A 12,334-nucleotide genomic window follows, 5' to 3' on the forward strand; every position below is an offset into this window, starting at 1 on the left:
TATTAAATTTTCACACGTAGCACGATGTATCTTTTTAACTCGTTTAGCTAGAATGAGGAAATTACCGCGATATCTTGTCCTTGTCTAGCAGATATTGCCCACCCATTCCTAACACTGCGCACTCTAACAGACTAGTGAAAACACCGCGTTGATACCGGTGGTCCCGGTGGTAAGGAAAACGCTCTCAAATGTTCCTTCGGGATAGCTCGCGCTTTGAAGGGGCGTTGTTGAGACGCTGCATGTGGTTGCCAACTGTTGAGGAAGATTTGATAACAACCAGTTCAACATATTACCACCTCCAAATGCATGCTGAACGCATTCTTGAATAGCACGCTGGGTTGGTTTATCATGATAAGTTCTGTCGCAAGCGTTTTCTCATTACCATCAGTTTGAATGTTGCTAAGCGTCCATTTATTATCAAGGTTAGTAAGCTAACCCCGCGACTATCGTTTGAAAAATAGTAAATTCCTGTGCTGTTCTGAAAACACAAAAGGCAGGGCCGCAGGAACAACCAGCTGCACTCCAGATTATTCGCAGCACGAGGCACGTTGCATATTTTGACCTGGGATAATTTCAGTCAGACATGTGGGGAACGTTTTGATAGAATGCCGATAAGCCCCGAGAACAAGCCCGTGCGCTTTCTCTATAAAAACACATTCTTTGACGAGGCGCTGCATTCTTGTAAAGAAAACCTTTCGGCACTCTGCTGTTTTCCCGTAGGGAGTCATTAAGGTAAATGCCACGACTGCCGCTGCTGATTTTCGCTTCAATGAGTCTGGCAAGAATGTCAATATTCGCGGTCGTTCTGATGGCGTCAGGAGCAGCCATACCACTAGGCCCTCCCACTGGTGATGATGAAGATCGAACGTGGCTCGAAGGTATGCACTACTTGTGAAGCTTTAGACAATAGTTTCTTTGTCAAATTCTTTTATTGCACCGGTTCTGCCTTTGCGTATAGTGCATCACACCTATCGAAAGAAAGGCGCAGTGTATTCAGCTAGAATTAAGATAACAAATATCGCACAAGAAACAAATCCTGCTATTCAAGTTTTCCTATCGTCTACGAAGAAGGATACGAAACAAGGCTTCAGCAACGAGCGCACCTCAAGGCCGCAGGCTGCTATAGTGCGTTCAGATATGCTTTTCGCGCATATCTGTGGATAGAAGAAAAAAAAAGAAAATGGCACGTGCTAAAAAAAATGCATCGTTCCATTCGCATCCATCGAAGTATCATGAAAATGAATTCAACTTTACAATCAAGAAACGTCACGCAAGGCATGACATCCTCACAAGAAAATGACAACTTACGAATGAACTACCGTAAAATATTGAACGCAGCATTGATTATATGTGCTTGAAGTAGGCGGAACTCATCTTGATATAGCTGAGTCATTCATGCGGTCAGAACTACCCCCACATTCCCACTACTTTAAGAAAGAGCAAATCTGGTAGAAGCTCAGTCACAACTTTTGCCCACACCTACTGCATATATTATTTATGTTTTTATTTATTTACCAGCTACAGCGCTAAATAGCCGTTAAAGTTTGGTCGGGAGGGGGGGGGGCTACAAACAGAACGTAAGCTACATGAAACATTTATTCATATAACGTCTAATGCAGGTAAATAATAGCGATAGTTACAGAATTTTCCGAACACATAAATGGACATTTCGGAGCAGTTTTCTGCTGGCTGGTGTGGTTGTGTGTTGACATGCATATGATTTTTGGGTTTATTGGGACGCTCATGTAGATATTTGCAAGCATGTCGCTCATGAAGCTTTCTGTTTCATCAAGGGAATAAATTTCGCAGTTTTTCCTCATCACGGTGATTTGGAACGAGAAGCAGTGATATTTAACGATTCCTTTACCTTTCTTTCCTATTTGTTCGTCGTCATTGGCCGACCTAGTGCAAGGTCATCATTATCGCCAGCTGATACCAACCTTCGCTGTAAAGGGCGGCAAAAACTGTGCAGAGATATTGGAAGACAGTTTTTAATGTAAGGCGATATGCGAACGTCAAAGCCTGCGTTCGGCCCCATATTTCGTAGCCCAGCACGCTAACGTAGCACGCCAACTTCGCCAGCACGTCAGAGCACGCCTACTTCGTCGCTTGTTCAACTCTTAGATGAGGACGCGTTTGCGGGGCACTTATGAAAGCAAATTTTAAAATATCACGCTTCTGATTTATAATATATATATATATATATATATATATATATATATATATATATATATATATATATTTATTATAAATCATAAGTGTGATATTTTAACATTTGCTTTCACGATCTCTCCAGTGCTATTCACACTATTCACAGCGTGTTTACAGGAGGTATTCAGAGACCTGGGGTGGGAAGAATTGGGGATAAGTGTTAATGGAGAACACCTTGTTAACTTGCGATTCGCTGACGATATTGCCTTGCTTAGTAACTCAGGGGGCCAATTGCAATGCATGCTCACTGACCTAGAGAGGTAAAGCAGAAGGGTGGGTCTAAAAATTAATCTGCAGGAAACTATAATACTGTTTAACAGTCTCGGAAGAGAACAGCAGTAATAGTCTAGCCACTTCCAAATATCCTGGAAAGCGTCACCATGAAACGACCTTCGTGTTCGTAGCGTGTTGAAAATTCATGGAGAAGGCGTTATTGTGGTCTTGCCAGCCTGGTTAGCCGTTGAATTGGTTGTCATTTTTCTTAAATGGACTCAGAGGGGTTCCACTTCTGGTGGTAGACCTACTTGTCCACAGTTGTGCCCAAGTTCAGCGTCGAGGGTGTCGCGATCGATACTGAGAGTTTCCTGTTGGTCCCAGTGCATGGAACAGCTTACCCAACACCTCCAACACACGCCTTACAATCTATATATATTGCCGGCTTTGTCACTTAACGCATACATCTGTTTCTTGCCTATTCCTAGTTCCTTCATCACTGCTTTTAGGCTTCCTCCGTTCCTGAGAGCATGTTCAATTCAATCCATATTATACTTCCTTATGTCAGCTGTCTTACGCTTGTTGATTAACTTCGAAAGTTCTGGCAGTTCGGTTCTAGCTGTAGGGTTAGAGGCTTTCATACATTGGCACTTCTTGAGAATATCTTTCGTTTCCGGCGATAGCTTACTGTTATCCTGTCTAACGGAGTTACCACCGATTTCTATTGCACACTCCTTAATGCTGCGCATAAGACTATTGTTCATTGCTTCAACACTAAGGTCCTCTTCCTGAGTTAAATCCGAATACCTGTTCTGTAGCTTGATTTGGAGCTCCTCTATTTTCCCTCTTACCGCTAACTCATTGATCGGCTTCTTATGCACCAGTTTCTTCCGTTCCCTCCTCAGGTCGGGGCTAATTCGAGTTCTTACCATCCTATGGTCACTGCAGCGCACCTTGCTGAGCACGTCCACATCTTGTATGATGCCAGGGTTGGCGCAGAGTATGAAGTCTATTTCATTTTTAGTCTCGCTATTCGGGCTCCTCCACGTCCACTTTCGGCTATACCGCTTGCGGAAGACGGTATTCATTATCCGCATATTATTCTGTTCAGCAAACTCTACTAATAACTCTGCCCTGCTATTCCTAGAGCCTATGCCATATTCCCCCATTGACTTGCCTCCAGCCTGCTTCTTGCCTACCCTTTCATTGAAGTCGCCCATCAGTATAGTGTATTTTCTTTTGACTTTACCCATCACAGTTTCCACGTCTTCATAGAAACTTTCGACTTCCTGGTCATCAAGATCGGATGTAAGGGCGTAGACCTGTACTACCTTCAATTTGTACCTCTTATTATGTTTCACAACAAGACCTGCCACCCTCTCGTTAATGCTATAGAATTCCTGTGTGTTACCAGCTATACCCTTATTAATCAGGAATCCGGCTTCTAGTTCTCATCTCTCCGCTAAGCCCTGGTAGCACAGAACGTGCCCGCTTTTTAACACTGTATATGGTTCTTATGTCTTCATAACTTCACGTAGCCCTATTATATCCCATTTACTGCCCTCGAATTCCTCCAATAGCACTGCTAAACTCGCCTCACTACATAACACTCCAGCATTAAACTTTGCCAGGTTCAGATTCCAATGGCGGCCTGTTCGGACCCAGGTATTCTTAGCACACTCTGCTGCGTCACAGCTCTGGCCGCCGCCGTGGTCAGTTGCTTCGCAGCCGCTGGGGACTGAGGGCCGAGGTTTAATTGTTGTATTCATATAATCCATACAATCCAGTTGCCAGCGTCAATGAATGGGACGATCATTGGAAGCTCCGGTACGTTTACTTCGGCTTCGAGGAGTCGGCGTGTACCTTGTTTGAGGATGATGAAGCGAGCTTGGCTACCTGGCAAGAATATTATAGCCAGCTACGAGATACCAATGGAAATTCGGAGCGGAAACAGGAAGCAGAACGGGCTCTCAGTTCCAAGAAATACACACAAAGTGAGTGTCACCATGTTCATTGAGGTCATGCCACGGTTGCTCCGACAAGTTGATCCCGGAATGACCGAAGAAAACAAATACGTTTGTTGATGTGGGGCAAGCGCAGTTGTTTGCAGGTATAGTGTGTAACTTGCCGCGTACCGCAGCCGAATTCCTCAATGAAGCATCACCGATGGAGAGTATGGTACGGCAGCGGTCGTCGCAGTACGCGCGCCCTAGCAACTCGTGCGCAGTATTGTACGTGAGGAGGTGCGAATTGATGCAGTGTCTACTAAACTCCACATCTCTGCTCTAAGCGATCTAGTTCTCGAAGAGGTGAAACAGCTGGTACAACCCGTGGTCGCGCCGCCAGCCGCGGTCCCTCTTCTGACATACGCCGAAACCTTAAGAGCTCCTATGCCGGCAGTTGCCTAACCGTCCCGTCCATCCACCCAACAGACGACAGAGTACTTCCCGAGCCTTATTCCTTTCGCAAGCCCAAGTCTCAACGTGCAGAAATGCAATCTGTGGTGCGCTCCCGGCAACGTTCAGCCGCCAATGCGACAAAGCAGGTCATTTATATCGAAAGCGAACATACCGGCAGATGGCCTTCATGGGTTCGGCTTAGACGCACGTCTACGGCGGCATGGTGAGCATCCACGTGCTATTGCCAAGTACTTGGCGAGCCACCAGTCGCCGACTTTTCCATGGCGTTAGTCCCGTTCTCCGTCTCCTCGACACTCTGCGTGACCTGGCAAATGCTAGGCGTTCGCTCATTTCGTTGGAGGCAGATCCACTAGGTCTCCAAGCCCAAGCCGCGGGATCTAGGAGCAGCGACTTCCGCGGGTAGGGCTGCTGTTGAATCAACTGTACAATGTCTTCATTCCCCCTACACGCCAGCCGCCCGCCGAAGATTCCCTTTGAAAACCGCATGCCATCGACAATAAAAGTGTTTGTGCTGACATCCCCATTCATTTCGACAGCTGTGCGGTTACTACCTTCGTGGACACTGGCGGCGATTATTGAGTTAGGCGTGTTGAACTAGATGCTGAACTGAGAAAAATCACGACACCATGACCATGACAAAGCCTTAGGACAACATGTGGTCATCGCTTGACGCCGATTCGAAGATGCGCAGCCTGACTCAAAATTAGTCTGTCAAGGTGCGTTGCCTCCTTCATCGTATTCCATGGCTGCTTCGGGAAAGTCATTCTTGGCATGGAGTTTCTTCGCTACCTCTGAGCTGTTATCAATATTCACAATATGCTTATAGCGTTTTCCGACAACTACAACTCTGGTGTAAAGGTTCTGCGGAAACCTGCAAGGCGGGGAGAAGTAATTAATTAAGCGACAATCAGACATCCACCCAATCGTAGCAATTGCTATAAAGGAAATCCATACGTGTTCTTCGAAACTCATATGGGTCCTGGGTTCGAATGCCGAAGCAGGATGAATTGTTCTTAACTGCGAAGCTTTTCTTTCAAGGAGCCCGCATGGGTTGCCTTTGTAGAACTTAGATAAGTTTGGGTGGATATCTCATTTTCCCCTAATCGATTACTTCTCTCCACCTTGCGGGTTTCCGCAGACCTATTACGTCAAACTTTTGCCGTTGCTTCAAGCTGCTGACAAGTTTGACTTCACCCTGCCATCTGCTAGCCGCTGGTTAGCTCAAATGGTAGAGCGGCTGCCCTGAAAAAAGGCAGTGATCCTGGGCTCGAATGCTTGACCGCGACGAATTTTCAACTGCGAGTCTTTTCTTTTGAGGAACCCGTATGGGTTTCCTTTGTAGGAATTGCAACGATTGGGTGGATGTCTCGTTTTTCCTTGATTAATTACTTCTCTCCACCTTGCGGGTTTCAGCATAACCATTACCTCAAACTCTTGCTTTTGCTTCGAGTGGTTGGCAAGTTCGACTTCATCCTGTCATCTGCCAGCCACCTGGTTAGCTGAGATGGTAGAGTGGCTGGCCCCGAAAGGCGGTGGTCCCAGGGTCTAGTCCCGCACGAGGACGTACTTCAACTGCGAGGTTCTTCTTTCGAGGGACCCGTATTGATTTATTTCTAGAAATTGCTACAATTGGGTGGATCTCATTTCCCCTTAGTTGACTACAACTCCGTACTGCAACATAAATCTTAAATTATGGGGTTTTACGTTCCAAAACCACTTTCTGATTATGAGGCACGCCGTAGTGGAGGACTCCAGAAATTTCGACCACCTGGGGTTCTTTAACGTGCACCTAAATCTAAGTACACGGCTGTTTTCGCATTTCGCCCCCATCTAAATGCGGCCGCCGTGGCCGGGATTCGATCCCGCGACCTCGAACTCAGCAGCCTAACACCATAGCCACTAAGTAACCACGGCGGGTCCGTACTGCAACATAGTAACATGCTCAAGAGAGCACTGCGTGTTAATAACAATGTTACTCTCCCGCCGCGAATTAGTGTGTTCGCAACTCTTGAAGGCGACTGCGACCATGACGGTAGCGGCATCACTGAAAGAAAGCAATGGTGCTGTTGGATCAGTAGTTCTTCGAAATTATTCAACTGAATGGCAGGATGACTGAGCGTTTAGTTACGATCCTCAGCGGCCATTACCAACGCATCGCAAAACGAACGGCCATTGCTCACGTTGACGATAGCGGGGATGCAAAATGTTCTACGCTTGCTGAGCGCTTCACATCGGTCAAGAGTGAAGCCGCGATTGTCGGAACAGTCGAAGTAAATTCTGAGCTTTCAGCCACACAGTAAGAGCCTATGCGAAGATTATGAACATGATCGCGAAAAGTCTGCGTTGGCAACTCCTGACAGCCTGTACGAACTTAAGGTGCTGCCCTTTGGATTATGCTCAGCTCGCGCCACCTCTCCAAGGATGATGAACACCGTGCTTTCAAGTTTAAGTGGGAGTCATGCCTCGTCTATTTAGACAACGTCGTTGTTTTTTTCGGACGTTTGAGCAAGATCTGCAGCTTCTTCATTCCGTCTTCCCTGGAATTACCTCAGCAGGCTTATCATTATAACTCTAGAAATGTCGTTTCGGTTATCAGGAGCTAAAGTTCCTATGTGATATTGTCAGTCACGATGGTGCTCGGCCAGATGCAGAAAAGAGTATGGCAGCTGCTGAATTTCCACCACTAGTCTTCAATCGCAATGTGCGCCGATTCTTGGACCTCTGCGTAGGCTACAGACGCTGTTGTGTAGAATTTTCCCCAAATCGCGGAACACCTTAGTCGTTTTACAAAAGAAGGATATCCAGTGATCTTGTGCTTCGGAGCAGAGAGACGCCTTCTCCGAGCGTCAGCGGCCAGATACTGCCCTCACTTTCATACTTTTTTGAAGAAGCCGACACTAATCTGGACACCGACGCTAGCAACATCGACCTTCGTGCAATCCTCGTGCAGTAGAAAGATGAATTTTGAACATGCTACAGCTTACGCTAGCCACACTTTAACTTCTGAAGAAACCAACTGCTTTACACTGAAAAAAGAATGCTTGGCTGTCGTCTGGGTGATAGCTATATTCCGGCCCTATCTCTACGGCTTGCCCTTTAGAGTGGTTACCGACCATCACGCCCTTTCTTGGCTAGGAAGTGTCAAACACCCTTTAGAGCGTCTGGCCAGGTGGAGCCTCCATCTTCAAGAATTCCACGTAACAATCGTCTTTAAGTCTTGATGGAGGCGCGTTGATGCTGACTGCCTTTGCCGCGCTCTAGTCGCAAGGGTGTGAAGTGATACAGATGACGGCAGCCACTTCTTTTGGGCTGTCAATATATCCGACTCGGTTCGGCAACAGCGGTACAATTTAGACCTCGGCCAACCTATCGACTACGGTGGAGTCTGAAGCTCGCGTCCACCACGAACATTCGCGGGTTCACCACCTTCTTTCTGTCTCCGCAGCAATGTGTTGTACAAAAAAGAATTTCTACCCATCAGCGAGTGGACATCTCCTTGTCGATCCACTCGCGCTGTGTGCAGATGTTCTGTCCGATTGCCACGGTGTACCCTCTTCAGACCATTTGGAATTCGTGAGTACCTTGGCCCGTATTCGTCAAGAATACTAGTGGCCTAAGCTCGCCCAGGAAGTCAAGCATTACGTGAAAACGTGTCGTGACTGCCAGCGCCGAAAGGTTGCAACTCAGCCCCTAGCCGGTTTTGTGAACCCTGTTACACGGCTACCACAACCATTTCAACAAATCGGCATGGACGTACTCGGGCCATTCCCTAAGTTCTTTGCTGCCAGCCGCTGGATTCTGGTTGCAGCTGATCATTTGACGCGATACTGCGAAACTGGTTCCCTCAGCGAGCCATTGCCGGTGATGTCGCGCACTTTTTCATCCTCAACTTCGTTCTCCTAAATGGCGCAGCAGCAATAGTCATAACAGATTGTGGTACGCCTTGCACAACCCAGGTGGTGAAATACTTCATGACGCGTAGTGGAACAGCTCATCGTCGAGCCACTGCAGACCATCCTCAGACGAACGGCCTTACGGAGAGGTTAAACAAGAAATTGTTCACATGCTTTCCATGTATGTCGACAGCGACCACAATAATTGGGACGGTGTTTCGCCTTACGTTATATTCGTATACAAGGCTGATGTTCAAGAAACTTCTCGGTTCACTCCTTTCCGGTTGCTCCACGGCCTTGAGGCTACCACCGTGCCATGCTCCTACCCAGCAATACGACATTAGCAGTAACGCAGATGAATTTCCCCTGCTCGCAGACGCACCTGGCGAGCTTGCACGCTAGGGAATTTAGAATCAATATTAAATAGACTCCGAGATGTATAACGTTCGACATCGCGAGGTTATGAACCAACCCGGTGATCATGTTTGGGTGTGGGCCCCTATTCGCCAACAGGGTTGGTCGGAAAAGTTACTGCACCGCTACTTTAGTCCCTACATAGTCCTGCGCTGCCTCAGCGAGGTCAACTATGAAGTTATCCTTCTTGAAGACACGACTCGGCATTCCCGCTGTGTGCAACAGACGGGCATTGTGAATGTTTCTAGGATTAAAACGTGCCACTCACGCTGGCTAGGTCATCTTCATTTTCATTCGCCTTTTCCCGCTTGAGTGATGCTTTCCTCTTCACAAACTTCATCAGTGTTAAAGCGTGTGGGCTTTACATGTTTATTTGTCGTTGTCGCATTTGAAGCATCGAGACGATGCTTTCTGGAAAGAAGGGTACTGCCACGTGCATAGCAGTTGGCTGTTTTGGTGGTTTGCCGCTTATGTAGAAGCTAAGGACTACAAAGTGAGCTGGCTGTCGAAAACGACGAAGACGCGATTTCAGTGCAGGAGTCGGACTGGATCTCTGTGAATTCTTTAAATTAAATCAATAATTTTGAATGTATATATACCAACATATTTATATAGCTTTCTGTCTGCACCCTCTAACATCACTAAAGTGCTGGCTAAACTTAAATAAGAATTTCAATCGAATTACAATTTCCCGAACTTCGTGCAAGTCAAATACTACGTGGTCATTCCTAGATCCGCCTGAAAACTCGGCTCTGTGTAGTATTAACTGGCCCGAAAGCCGTGACATAAGGAGGCGGTGCATTGATGGTAACGTAAACGAGCCCAACAGCTCAAATATGCAGACACCTTAATACACAGTGTGGCCCTATATTCACCTCCTGTGCTCTAAACATTTAATGGCATACGCATTAGTAATTCATTAAACTGCTGCATTTCGAATGGGCACCAATTGAACGTATTTGGTGCGACTGCAGCATCCGCGCCATTGGCACCCCTTTTAAATGTTTGATTTGAACGAAAACAAACAAACAAAAACGAAAACCGCTACCTAGAGGGAAACGTGAAACCTATTTCCTTCAATGCTTTTAACCACAGCGAATAGCGTCTCAAAAGTGCTAACCGTAGCGTTTCTTAATCGTGGTCAGGTAGCATCTTCGTCGTAAATCATGGTGGCCTTCTTGTAGTTTTTGAATAAGCATTAAAGCGCCATTCTAGAAAGTGAAGAAATATTTCGGTCACATCACGAAAAAAAGGTGCCGGTAGCAAAGCAGACCAACAAGTGATTAAATCTAGCGACGAGATTGCTAAAATGGCGACGATGATCTGATGCAGTGCTTGTTTTGTGAACACTCTCGTACTTCATGCTTTTTTTTTCCTTTTTCGATTTCAGTTGAGTGGGCAGTGGAAAGAGCCGGACACATTGAAGGGGACAATATTTCACCCGAAGGCCGCTCCTTGCAAGTGGGTATTTTCTTCTGCTTCTTCTGCAGCATTCCACGCCGTGCCCGATCTATACCTGTAACAGACGGGCAACTCAAGTTCCCTTGAACTAAAGCCATTTCCATTACGCATTATGACGGCTTGCAAAAAGAAGTTTGAAAGCTAACAAACTGTGCAGCACGGTCTTCTAGAAACGATGCAGCAAAACACATTGCCTTGATTTTACGGCGTCCGAGAGCAATCATTCGCACGCCCGAGGGGCATTTGCCGCTGGCGCTGCCGTTATCATGCTGTGACAAGCATCGGTGCCAGGCAACATGTTGTGACAGGCTGTGACAGGCAACAGAGACACTATAGGCACGGGGTGTGTTTGGCTGCAACAACGAGGAAGGTAAAGGGACGTACCCCCCTTCTACGATCAATCGACTGCGCAGGAGAGCCAAGGCAGCGTTCTCCCTACCACGCCTGGCTAAAGGGCGTTCCTGCTGAGCAGTGGTATGCAGTGGTCCGAGCGGAATGAACAGCGCACTGCGAGCTCCGAACTTCCCTCTCATTTCATGCACCAAATTGTGTTGCGGTGCCTGCAATGCTGATGGTGGTGATCCCAATGATGCCAGCATTGTGAGATGTCCAACCACTGTCAGGGCAGCTCTTTCAGCAGAGCAGCAGAAATTGCTTCGATGAGTTTGCTATGCCAACGCGTAGCCTTGGCGTATTCTTAAAGCCGCATCCGAGGAGCTTCAGCGCAACGCTAAGCCTTGCTATCGCTTTCATTTCCTCGTCCCTCATTCGTGGAAATGCCAAATGCTTGAAAAACTGAAATTGATAAAACGCTAGAAAAATTGTGTATGTGGTGAATGAAAAGTAAAAAGAAGATAGTGTGAAATGCATTTACGCCCGCATTCTCGAACGATCCCCGGTGAGAAGCCCCTCCTCAACTCAATCAGGTTAACAGAAGCACCGGCCCTCTGTCGGCGTTCGGGTGTTGCGTTCGGCTGTGGTAAAGTTTGCTTTATTAAGTAGGTCACTGAGGCAGAACCTCAGGGCACCAAAAATGAGAACAAAGGCGTTTGTTCACAGTGGTACACAATACATTTAATGCACGTAGGATAAAAATGCTATAGCAATTGATTAAACAAACAGCGAACGGCACAAAAAATCTTAAACTGACACTGACCGCGTGTTGTAGGGAACCAGCGCTGGCCAGGAGGCGCTACGACAGCTTTAGTGTGGAACTAAAATATGCTGACACCGTCTGATAGGGAGGCTACGAAGATGACGCGACATATTTAACGATAGCAGATACGTGCCTGTATCAACATTTACATTTCGTTGATTTTTCGTGTTAGACTAATTTTTGCGCTGTAAATACATTCTGAAAGTTTTATGAGTGGCGCTTTATTCTCTGAAACTCTACGATAGGGTACTTGATAAAGTACGCTGGACCTTTACGGGAGCAAAACACAATATCTCCAATGCGATTCATTGCGTGCTTGGAAGAAGCATTCAAGCTATTAAACTGGGAAGGCTTAGTAGTAAGGATCGGCGGCGAATATCTAAGCAATCTTCGGTTTGCTGATGGCATTGTTCTATTCAGCAACACTGCATACGAGTTACAACAAATGATTGAGGGCCTTAGCGGAGAGAGTGTAAGAGTGGGGCTGGAAGTTTAATATTGTCGTAGCAATGCGCGACTGAGGCAGAGAAAGAAGTAGAGTGTGCGCGCATGATTTTGGGGTACTC

At 46.7% G+C, this 12,334-nt stretch overlaps 1 protein-coding gene across 1 annotated transcript in view; it reads left to right on the forward strand.

The window, feature by feature from the left end:
- Positions 1-559: 559 nt before the first annotated feature.
- Positions 560-12,334, forward strand: part of LOC142574258 (astacin-like metalloprotease toxin 5) — a 58,964-nt gene continuing 47,189 nt past the window's right edge. The window contains exons 1-2 of the mRNA XM_075683387.1: positions 560-878; positions 10,542-10,612. Of these exons, the coding sequence (XP_075539502.1) occupies positions 737-878; positions 10,542-10,612 (213 nt within the window). The 5' untranslated portion in view covers positions 560-736. The remainder of the gene's footprint in view (positions 879-10,541; positions 10,613-12,334) is intronic.

This window comes from Dermacentor variabilis, chromosome 3, assembly GCF_050947875.1.
Source record: "Dermacentor variabilis isolate Ectoservices chromosome 3, ASM5094787v1, whole genome shotgun sequence".
Taxonomy (NCBI): Eukaryota; Metazoa; Arthropoda; class Arachnida; order Ixodida; family Ixodidae; genus Dermacentor; species Dermacentor variabilis.